This window comes from Propithecus coquereli, unplaced genomic scaffold, assembly GCF_000956105.1.
Source record: "Propithecus coquereli isolate 6110/MARCELLA unplaced genomic scaffold, Pcoq_1.0 Scaffold443, whole genome shotgun sequence".
NCBI classification, from domain to species: Eukaryota; Metazoa; Chordata; class Mammalia; order Primates; family Indriidae; genus Propithecus; species Propithecus coquereli.
The window spans coordinates 210,818-222,016 of record NW_012150208.1 but is presented as its reverse complement, the minus strand read 5'-3'; the positions used below and the strand labels follow the sequence as shown (position 1 = coordinate 222,016).

The window sequence follows — 11,199 nt, the reverse complement described above, 5'->3', positions numbered from 1 at the left end:
GGCTGTTCTTCTGCCCGCCTCGAGGCCCCTCCTCGGTGGCTCCCAGGGACCACTCTCCACCCAGCAGCCTCTCCAAGTGTCAGTCACTTACCCAGACAGAGAACTCAGGGGTCTGGGGACCACTTTTTTGCCAGGTGTCGTCATGGCTGTGGGTCAGGTCCATGCCCCCAAGGCCGGCCCACACCATCTGCTCTGTCAGTGTTTACACAGAGCTCCGCCCGCCTGGTGTCAGCCCCGCGCCCGCTCCCAGGGAATTGGAACTAACTTTCCTTCAGCCCCACAGTGGCTGTTTCCAAGGACACTGGGCATACTGCACTCTCTGCCTTCACTTGGAACCTACCAACTTTCTTTACTTTTTTAAAACTCTGAGTCCTGAAAGCCAAAAGCTCTGGGATCCCCAATACAGGCAGAGACCTTGGTGGGAAAATTGGTTTTCTGTCACTTATCAGGCTTCTCACACATCAGAAAGAGGCCTTGGGGACCAAGGTTGTACCATCAGTGACCCACCAGGGACACTTTTGGAGCTGGCGGAGGGCAGCATCCAGCCTGGGAGGCAGGAGGCCTGCGGTCAGGGCAGCCGGGGCCTGGCCACTGGGACCCTTCCAGAGACAGCGCAGCACGGAGATGCGCCCTCGTCCTGGGCTCTGTTCCGTGGACGCTCCTGGAAGAGCCCCCTGCAGATGTCCCTGCAACAGGGCTGGGGGCCCAGTGATGCACCTGCACAGGCCCAGCCTGGGAGGGGCCAAACCAGGACACCTGCCCCAGGGAGAGCTGTGCCCAGGCCTGGGGCAGGGGGGCTGTGGCCACCAGGTCCAGGGGGGCTGGGTGTCATCCTTCAGGGCTAAGGCTCCACAGAGGCCCTCAAGCAGGAGGAGAGCAGTGCAGTCAGATTTCATACTAGAAAGTTCTTCAGGGCAGTGTGTGGGAGAGACTGGGGCTATCAGTCAGTCCAGGGAAGGCCATGGGCATGATGCCCTGGTGGTTTAGCTGCAGGGCCCACTTGATACGCCCACTCCTCCTGCCAGCTCCCGATTGTCCTGATCCCAGGGTCCACATGACCCAGGCCTCCTGCCCTCGGCAACCCACTAACTCCCGTCCTGCATGTTGAGAAGGAAGAGCTTCATTTTGTTCTAAGCTGTGCCTTCCGTACCTTTATCTCTTTCCAGCTTTGCTTTGCATTGTGGTGTTTTTAATCCATGCGGATGTATGGGGTGGGATTTGCCTTGTGTTTGTCTCAGCTCAGCAGGACCCCCAGGTGCATGAGGGCCTGGGCATAGTCTGCAGGGATGGCCACACTAGAAAAGTTAGCCGGAGGCTGGGGGACAGTGGGGAAAGGGAGCTGGAGGGCAGAGAGGATGAAGACCTGCAGCCTCAGGCCTGGGCTTCAGCCCCTGCTTGCTACCAGCTGCATGGCCCTGTGCAAGGTCTGCCCCTTGCTGCGCCTCTGCTTCCTCCTCTAAGATGAAGACGCTATCCCCTACTTTACGAGGTTGCCCTGTGATTAAGACTGAGTATGGAGTCGGGTGTGGTGGCGCATGCCTGTAGTCCCAACTACTCGGGAGGCTGAGGCAGGAGGATCGCTTGAGTCCAGGAGTTTGAGGTTGCTGTGAGCTAGGCTGACGCCACGGCACTCTACTCAGGGCAACGGAGTAAGACGCTGTCTAAAAAACAAAAATTCATAATTTAAAAAAAAAAAGACTGAGTATGGGGGCCACAAAGAGCTCCCAGAAGAGACCCAGGATGGGGTCGGGGGGGGAGGGCATCCAGACTGGGGACACCCAGCAGGACGTGGCCCTGAGGAGGCCATTGGAGCGCGAGGGCGGCAGGTGGACTGCGGGGGCAGGCACTCTTGTGCACGTGGGTCCTGGGAGCAGCACAGCAGGAGCTGGCGGGAGGAATCGGGCAGCCAGCGCAGCTCCCGGGGAGACTGACGGCAAGGGCCGGAGCTGCACCTGTGACAGGGGCCGAGGCCCCCACTGGGAGCCTCCAGGGCCTGAAGCCCCAAGACTTTGGCATGGCCCCACTCCCTTCTCCTGGGGCGCCAGGCCATCGCTTTGACGTCCAAACCTTCAGCCGACCACAAGGCTGATGGCCAAGAACACTTAGATACCAATTTTAGAATTGCCCTGGTTTCCTCCCGCCAGCAAGGCCCTGGCCGCAAGTCTTCCACAGTGGCTGCTCTCACGTCATCTGGGGAATTGGCAGATCGGCTGTTGAGGTTCAGGGCAGTGTGGGGGCCGAGCCAGGGAAACCAGCGGTTTACCTCCTGACCGGGCAGGCGGGTCGCCAACTCCCAGCCACGTTCAGAGCTGTGGAAGGAGAGATTGCTCTGCTGGAGGCCAGGAAAGACTTTCTGGAGAAGAGTCAGCTCTCACAGGCAGAGACGGCAAGGAAGAGCATTCCAAGCCGAGGGAACAGCCCAAGCCAAGGCATGAGGGTGGGAAAGATGCCAGAGAGCTCAGGGGGTGACAGGGATGCAGAGTGACCAAGCGGCAGGAGCTGTCCCAGCCAGTGGAAGCCCAGAGGGGTGGGGACAAAGCCACGTGAAGGCTGTGAGGGCAGCCACAGTCAGGGGTGATGAGAGATGCTGCGGCCTGAGCTCCCGTCCTCCTCAGCCCCCTGCAGGGTCCCTCCTCCCACTCTGCCAGCTGTCTCTGCCTGCATGGCCCTCCCTGCACACTGTAGATCCAAATGCTCGAATGCTGCCGGCTCCGGGTAGCTCTGCCTAGTAGCCCAGTCCCCCAGGACACACCGTCCCGGCTCCGAATGGGCAGAGCCTTTATCTGCCCTGCCTTCCCCCTTTCCACATTGAATTATATGCATCTGCGCACACGTCACCTTTCTTGTGCTATTTCCCTGGGTTGACTTAGCACACATTTTCCGGGCACGTGCTCCATGCCAGGCCTCGTCCAAGCACTAGAAACACGGGATCAGACCCTTTCCTGACTGCCAAGGAAGGCTTGGTAGACCACACGCTGTTAACAATACATCATGCCGTATGCGACAGTTAGGATGTATGTCTGGGAACAGGGACAGATGGCCTGGCTCTGGGAAGTAGAGAAGCCTGGGGGGCTTCGTGGTTGTGTTACGGCAGAGTTGACCGGAATAGACCGAGCCGCACACAGCAATATGACAAAACAGGTTTATATGCGCCGGCGGGCTCAGAGGGGAATTTTTCCTCCCGAATTCTGAGCCCCGAATAAAGAACGCATCAGTCTTTTATACATGTTGCTTGGGGCACAGTTAATGAGTGAGAAAGTGGGGCACAGTTACAATGAGGTCGTTCTTTAGTGGGGGCAGGGTCCGGAGCACCCTTAGTTCCAGGTACAGAGTTCCTGTGGAACGTCTTCCTGTCTTATCTCACCTTAGCAGGAGTTGTTGCGAGCGGTTTATAGCTGCTTGGGGAAGACAGTGGGGTAGAGCCCTGGCAGTGGAATTCTTCGCTACAGAAGAGGACGGGACTGAGCTGAAGTTGTACGAGGGAGGGAAGGTGCGCCTGGCGGGTAGACAGGGTGTGTTGAAAGCGTGGAGCTTCGTGCAGCGTTGCTGGGGTCAAGGGCCAAGTGTATGTGGGGATGAGGGAACAGTTGAGGGGAGGAGGACGGGGCTGGCAGAGACCAGGCTGGATTCCTCTCCGCCCCCTCGCGACTGCGGGGCAGTGGCTGCTGGCCCTCTACAGACTCCACGGAGGCCCTGGAGGTCCCTGCGGTTCCATGGCTCTCAGAGTCAGCCCTGGAGTGACCCAGCTTCTCTCCGCCTTTACTTTGTCTGCAAAGCCCACAGCAATGCAGGAAGCTCAAAGCGCCTGCAAGACTCTTCCAGCTACAAGTGACAGAAGCTCCATTCAAGCCGGCTTAAGGGAAAAAACGAAGTATTTGCTCACGAACTGAAGTGTGCAGGAGTAGCTGCAGCTTCCAGCCCTCTGCCCTGCCTTTCTCTGTCTCTCAGCTCTGCCTTCCTCTCTGTTGGCTTTTTCTCAAGCCACGTGGGGGCCCTGGGAGATGCAGGCTGAGTCCCATCAGAAAAAGGGAGCCCTCCCTCCCCTAAAGCACCACCATTTGAAGTCCCAGGCCAGGCGCTCAGCTTGGGGTCCCAGGCCCATCCCTGCCACTGGCACCCTGGTGGAGGGAATGCAGTCACATGCCCACCCCCAGCAGCCACCAGACACCATGGGTTGAGATGGGGGTGTCTTTAGAGAAGACCTGGGGCTCTGTTGTCAGAGGAGGGGGTTCTGGGCAGCAGATGCCTTCCCCCTACCCCGGCCCCAGGCCACATGGAATGTACCCAAACCACTGGGCTCAGGGCAGGCTTTGTTTTCTTGTCACTGACCTGGGTCTTAAGACACAGAGGAGGTGCTGTTCCCATGTGTAACCTTTTCTCTCTTTCTCCCTCATTTTGCAGGGACCCCTGGGTCTGGATGGCAAGCCTGTAAGTAATGACAAGGCAATTCTAGGTGGTCCTGGGATGGAACTGCCACTGTGGGGCTGTGAGTGACCATGGGGCACCAGAGGGAAGAGGCCACCGGGAACCTGGCTCAGCACAGAGAGAAGCTGTTGGCTTCAAATCCAAGTCCACCACCTGCTGACTGTGACACCCATGGGGGGCCTCTCCACCTCCCAAACCTGAGGTTCCGTGTCTGTGAAATTGGTGCATTAACCCCTCCCTGACAGGAATGTTTCAGGATTACGGGGAACTGTGGGCAGCATAGATGCTGGTGTTCAGTCAGCTCTCACAGAGTGTGAGCCCCTCCCAGCAGGCTCCAGGCAGAGTGTCTCTGGATGTATTCTCAAGACTTCCATGGTGGGCATCGGGCTGAGTTCTCAACACCTGAGCCAGGGGCCGCATAGTCTATGGGCATCCTCAGCAGATGAACAAAATGCACAGGGAGACAGCACAAGTAAATGAATAATTGGATGTGGACAGATGGATACATGGATGGCTGGGTGATGGAGAGATGGATGGATGGATGGATAGGTGGGTGGTTGGATGAGTGGATGGATGGATGGATGGGCAGGTAGATGGATGGGTGGATGGATAGATGGATGGGTGGATGAGTGGATGGATGAATGGATGGGTGGATAGGTGGATGGGTGGGTGGATAGACAAGTGGATGACTGAACGAATTGACAAATGGACAGAGAGATGGTGGGTGGATGAGTTGGTGGGTGGATGGATGGATGGATGGATAATTCTTCCAAGCAAGGACTGATGGATGGAGCCCAGACTCCAAAAGGCTACCACCCTTAAAGAAAAGAACATTTCTGGAAACAGGATCTCTCTCCACTGCCTGACTTGCAGATTCCAGACAGACAGCTTAGGGGCAGTGGTCTCCTCTCCGGCAGCAGGCACAGGCAGGTGCTAAGCAGTGAGGGACTGTGATCTCTGGGAGGAGTGACTAGTGCATGTGCCCCTTTCCCTGCTGAGAAAATGCCAGTGGGCCCTTGCTGGTGGCCTCAAATCCCTCACCTCCCTCGTGCTGAAGACTGAGCTGTGGCGCTTCCCTAGGGCCAGCAAGGGCAGCTCTCGTTAAGGGCTGATGGCTTGTGTGCCATTTTCCACTCAGCTGCCCACGGCTCTGCTCAGCATCACAGGCCCTCAGAGCCATGGGGAAGCCGGAAGGGAGGCCAGCCTCAGCCTCCTCTCTTAGGCCTGTTGTTTCTCCACTTTCCTTCTCCAGGGACTTCCAGGCCCTAAAGGGGAAAAGGTAAGTGAAGCTGGAGGCTGTTCAGATGTGGGTAGCTGAGGAAGGGTGCCAAAACCTGCCTCCGAACCCCAGTTCCAGAGCGCGACGTTGGGCATGTCACAGCCCCTTCTAGAGCCTCAGTTTCCCCATCTATAAAGCAGGGCGAGCAGTGCCTGCCTCCTAAAATGGTTACAAGGCTTATGTTTCACATGCCTGAGGGTTCAGTCTGAGTTCTCCTAGCACCAGAGCATAAATTACAAAACTCAGAGGCCCCCAGTCTGTCCCAAATGATGAGTTTCCAAAGCCATTAATCATGAAGAGGGGCACCAGGCAGGCCTGGGGGTTGAACAACCATGTTAACAGGATGGTCTGTGGGGAGGACACCGCGGGAACACAGGTGGCAGAGAGCTATCTTTGCAGCCCTGTATGAGGAAGGCTTCCCTGGCATTTGGCACTAAAAGTCACACACAGCCCTGCTGGAGGGCAAAGGTCTCTGAATGCCTTGGAAGGGAACAGGAGACCTGTGTGTCCCATGTGGGATCAGGAGAGGGAGTGGCCAGGACACACCGAGGTGTGCTTCCTGGGAAGGGCTGGACCACATCCACCCCGGCCTGGAATTTGGCCGTGGGGCAGTGGGTCCTTCTGTGAAGTGGCAGCTTAGGTTTAGAGAGGGGCTGATTCCCATCCACCATCAGGGCTGAGGACGCCGCGGGAAGGCACAGGATTTGGTGTTCAGGGCCTCAGCTTTGCCTTCTGGCCCCATCACCAACTGTGTGGCCTTGTACAAGTTGCCTGGCTCTGTGAGCCTCGGTTTCCCCATCTGTGAATTAAAGCCAACCTCGCAGAGCCATGGGGAGGACTGCATGAGGTCACGGTCTGAGTGTTCATCGATAATGAGAGACTAGCACATTGGTAGGTGTCATGATTACCCTCTGGTGACATCCCGCTGGCTCTGACTGATGCCACCAAAGCACAGAAATGATTCAAGCAGGGGCTTTGAAGGCAGAGAGGAGCCAGTGTCTTGGTATCTACTGCTGCATAGTGACCGCCCCACAGCTTCCTAGCATAAAACAGTCATTGTCATCCCTCCCAGAGGACAGGTGGGAGCAGCTGCCTCTGCTCCGCGATGCCTGGGGCTGGCTATGGATAAGGGAACACGTGGTCTCAGGCCCTGGATCCGCTGGCTGTGTGGCCTTGGGCGGGTTACTGGCCTCTCCGCGTCTCAGTTTCCGAATTGGAAAGGAAATAACAGTAGAACCTACCTGTTGTTTTTGTTAGGATTAAGTCAGACCACGAATGTGGAGCACTGAGCAGAGTGGCCGCCCCGTAGGAAATGTGAAGAAATAACGAAAGCGGCGGTGATATATCTCCCTGTCTTTTGTTCCTAGGGTGTACCAGGAGACTTTGGCCCCCGGGTAAGAACTGAGCGCAGCCTCCTTCACCCGCTCACACCACAGGTTTTCTGTAATAACAGGGCCCACCTGCCATTCCCTCTGGGTCCCAGCTCCCCAGAGCTCCCATCACAGAAGCATGGGAGGCAGCCTCTCGTCCCCACCCACGGCCACTGTGTGGGAGCCCCCAGGGACCCCTGCACAGATGAAGAGTGTCTGGCAGATGTCCAGGTCCCAAGCTTATCACTTAGATGCTGGACAGTGGGGCTGGCACCGTCCCAGATCCGGAACTGACCGTCCTGAGGGCAGGCAGCCGCCCAGGGAGAGGGGAGGCTCCGGGACCAGCAGACCGGAGCCCAAAGCTCAGCTCTGCCACTCACCAGCCAAGTGGCCTTGAACAAGTCACTTTCCCCTCTGAGACTCTGTTTCTACAACTGTGCATGGGCGTGACAGCCCCACCCCAGGTGGTGGTTGCGAAGATTCATTGCTTCACACGAGCCAGCACCCTGCACCCTGCGTGGGGACAGCAGATCCGTCTCCCAACCAACCTGCCTCTCAGTGTCCCCTGCACCCAGGCACTCAGAAGGGCCTGGCACTGAGCCTGGGGTCTCCTAAACAGAAGCTGAAGCTGAGTGGAGCCCCCATGTCGGGGTAGGCCGCGTGAGGTGGCCGCGCAAAGCAGGTCTTGGCAGAGGGTCACTTGAGTGGCTGGCCGCAGATGGGTGCCCTTGCCATTTCTGGCACAGCCCGGGCAGGAGGCTACAGGAGCACTGGACACAGAGGCGGAGAGGTGGGCACCAGCTGCCCAGAGATGAGCCAGAAAGCAGCGTACGCCTGGCTGTTTTTAAGCAGGTTGTGGGGTGGAAACTATAGCCCGTGGGCGGGTCACCTGTGGCGAGCACCTGCAGGGCTGGAGGTGGAAGTGGGTGGAAATGAGAGAGCTACTGGTCCCGGAAGAGGGCACTAGTGCAGGGGAGGGGAAGGAAGTGGCGGCCCTGGAGCTTCGTGGTCAGGCCGGGCTGGGTCCCCCCCGCCCCGCGCTCCCGTGGCCCTGAGCAGGGAGGGCGCTAGCCAGGCCGAGCCCCCGTGCAGAGCCGCCCCGGCTGGGCTCTGAGGCCACTTAAAGCCAGTGAGGTTGCTCTGAAGTCTGAGAAAGGGCGCCCACGCTGAGTTTTGGCTGCTGAGAAAAATCCTTTTGCTTGCTGTCGGTGGATGTACGGAAGCTGCTCTGCCAAACAGGGATGGCCTTCCCCACACCCAGGGCCACGGAAGAGCAGGTTTCCGCCCAAGCCCCTCCCCCTCCCCGTCGTCCCAGTGTTCCAAGCATCTGGGAGACAACTCCCTGCCCCCCTGCAAAAAAAGGAACAGTTTAGTGGCTTAAAACTACAGTGTGTCCTTTTCTCGGGGGGTCCCTGGGTTGGCCAGGGTCTCTCTGGTGGTCGCAGGCACCGCCAGCGCGGGCAACTCGGCTCTGCCACCAGGGCCCCTGTGGATCCCGCGCCTCCCCACGTGGCGGCTGCGGCCCGAGGGGCTTCCCGAGGGCAGCATTCCGAGAGGTGGGCACTGCCAGGGGCCTGTTGAGAGCTACACCCAGAATGAAGGCAGCATTATTTCCCCCGTATTTCATTGGTGCAGTCAGGGCCATCCCGAATCAAGGGGGTGGAGAAATAATGCCCCACCTCCACCCCTCCCCCACACACCTCCTCTCCAGGGAGAGCTGCAAGGTCACCATGCAGGAGACCTTGTGGGACAGGGGCTGGTGCAGGCACCTCTCTGGAGTAGGTGTCTGTGCACCCGATCACCGAACCGCCTTTCTCTGGGCTGGGTTTAGTGGCTTTGCCTCCAGATGTCAAAAGCCTTGAAATCACTCTCCTGCCTTTCTGACCACGCAATCTGTTTGCTGACTAGATGGTTTTCCCACGGCTCCACCCAGGCTTTATAAATAGAGACCGTCATGCATACAGTCTCCACATCCTCAAGGTAGACTGGCCGAGTCGGGGCTCTGGGCCCACTGCTTTGCTGTGCTCCCTGGACTCACCCCACGTTCCCAGGGCGAGACCTCAGCCATCCAGTCGGAGGGAGGAGGGCGCCTGGGGAAGAACCTAAGAACATCTCTCCTACAACTGGGTCAAGTGTCTCTAATCCATTTTCTGCCTCATAAGTAGAGGCCAGACAGTGGTCCTCAGGCTGAGACCCCTGAGCTGCGAAAGGAGCAGCAGAGTGGTGAGGGGGTGTCTCCAATCTGCCCGATGCAGCACAAGGCGAAACGGGAATTACCTGCCACCATCACCACCCGCAGCTGGTGGCCCAACTGTCAGTTTTCTTTCCTTCTAGCTGGAGTTATAACCTTTTGGTTGGTCCCTGGCTATGCCAGACTGGTCAGAAGATCTCCATGGTGAACACTGAGAGCTTCCATTGATTTTTTCGTTGGGAAAACAAATGAATTATGTGTTAAGTGCAGTTTGCTAGAGAGATGAGCTCTTTCAGATCATGGCAACCATGGATGAAAAAAGTATCTAAAGGGACCATCGTCCTTGACAGTCAGAGAAGGCTCTGTAACCTTGGGTAAATGTTTACCCTCTCTGACCCCCCCAACCAGACAGGAACAGAGCCCTGGCCAGCTCGTCACGCAGATGCAGATGGAGTAAGACAGTAGAATGAGACAGTCTTCACGACGCCCTCACTTGCTCAGTGCTAGGTCCACAAAAGATTTCTTCCTTTTTTGATTACAAGAAGTTTGGGAGCTACTGGCACCATGGCCTCGGCATGCCCCGTTCCTGTGCCCTGTGCTGGGCAGGCCCTGCTAGGGAAGCAGGAAGGTGCCAGTCACACTGTGGGCTTTTCTCCTTGAAGGTTGGGCCAAGAAGTGAGGGCTCTGGCTGCCTGAGGTCTGAGCCGGTACTAACATCAAGTCCGAAAGTTGGGGACTTAGTGTTGCATGAGCCTGTGTGGCCCTTTGTCACCTTTCTTTGTAACTTTCAATGTGAGACAATTATAGATTCACCTGCATTGGTAACATGTAACGCCCCACACGCCTTCATCCAGCTGCCCCAGAGATGACATCTTGCATCGCTGTAGTTCAATCCCACCAACCTTATTCAGATTTCCCCAGTTTTACGTACACTCATTTGTGTCTGTGTTTAGCTTTATGCAATTTTATCACAGTTGTAGATTCTTTTAGCCACCACAAAGATCTAAAAATCACATCCGTCCCTCTCATTCCTAATTCCCGGCAACTATTAATTTGTTCTCCACCGGACGCGGTGGCTCACGCCTGTCATCCTAGCACTCTGGGAGGCTGAGGGGGGAGGATGGCTTGAGCTCAGGAGTTTGAGACCAGCCTGAGCAAGAGTGAGACCCCGTCTCTACTAAAAATACAAAAAACTGGCCGGGCATCGTGGCGCACTCCCATAGTCCCAGCTACTGGGGAGGCTGAGGCAGGAGGATTGCTTGAGCCCAGGAGTTTGAGGTTGCTGTGAGCTAGGCTGATGCCACAGCACTCTGGCCCAGGTGACAGAGTGAGACTCTGTCTCAAAAAAAAAAATTATTCTCCATGTCTGTAACTTTGCCGTTTTGAGGGTGCTGCATAGATGCAGTCGTCCCGCACTGGCCTTTTGAGATGGGCTCTCTTCACTCAGCATGATTCCGTTGAGATGCATCCGAGTTGTTGCCCGCGTCAGTGGCTTGTTCCTTTTCCGTCTGTTGCTGAGTAGTGTTCCGTGATGCGGATGCACCACGGCTGATTAACCGCTTACCCACTGAAAGACACTGGAGTCTCCAGTTCAGAGCTGTCACTAATAAAGAGCTATGAACATGCATGTACAGGTTTTTGTATGAACCTAACTTTTCCTTTCTCCGTGATAAATGCCCAGGAGTGTACTTCCATCACTTTTAATGAAGCAGGCGTCGACCAGTCGAGGTCTTTCAGGAGACACTCAGTCCCCTTTCTGGAAAGCAGAGGGCTGGGTGGGCACGCGCGCTTCTTCCCACAGCCAGCATGCCTTCGCACTCACCCGAACACCATATCTGGGCTTCAGGGGCTGGAGAGCCAGCAAGTTCCTTGGAGTGTAAAAGGTCCCATTGGGCCTCTTACACCAAGGTATAGAGACCTGTCCCTTCATGTGG

The 11,199-nt window shown here is 56.9% G+C and overlaps 1 protein-coding gene across 1 annotated transcript in view; it reads left to right on the top strand.

Moving 5' to 3' along the window:
* COL23A1 (collagen, type XXIII, alpha 1) overlaps positions 1-11,199 on the top strand; it is a 333,882-nt gene that overhangs the window by 304,310 nt on the left and 18,373 nt on the right. Inside the window, exons 6-8 of the mRNA XM_012654681.1 lie at positions 4,402-4,428; positions 5,678-5,704; positions 7,072-7,098. Coding sequence (XP_012510135.1) covers positions 4,402-4,428; positions 5,678-5,704; positions 7,072-7,098 — 81 coding nt within the window. The remainder of the gene's footprint in view (positions 1-4,401; positions 4,429-5,677; positions 5,705-7,071; positions 7,099-11,199) is intronic.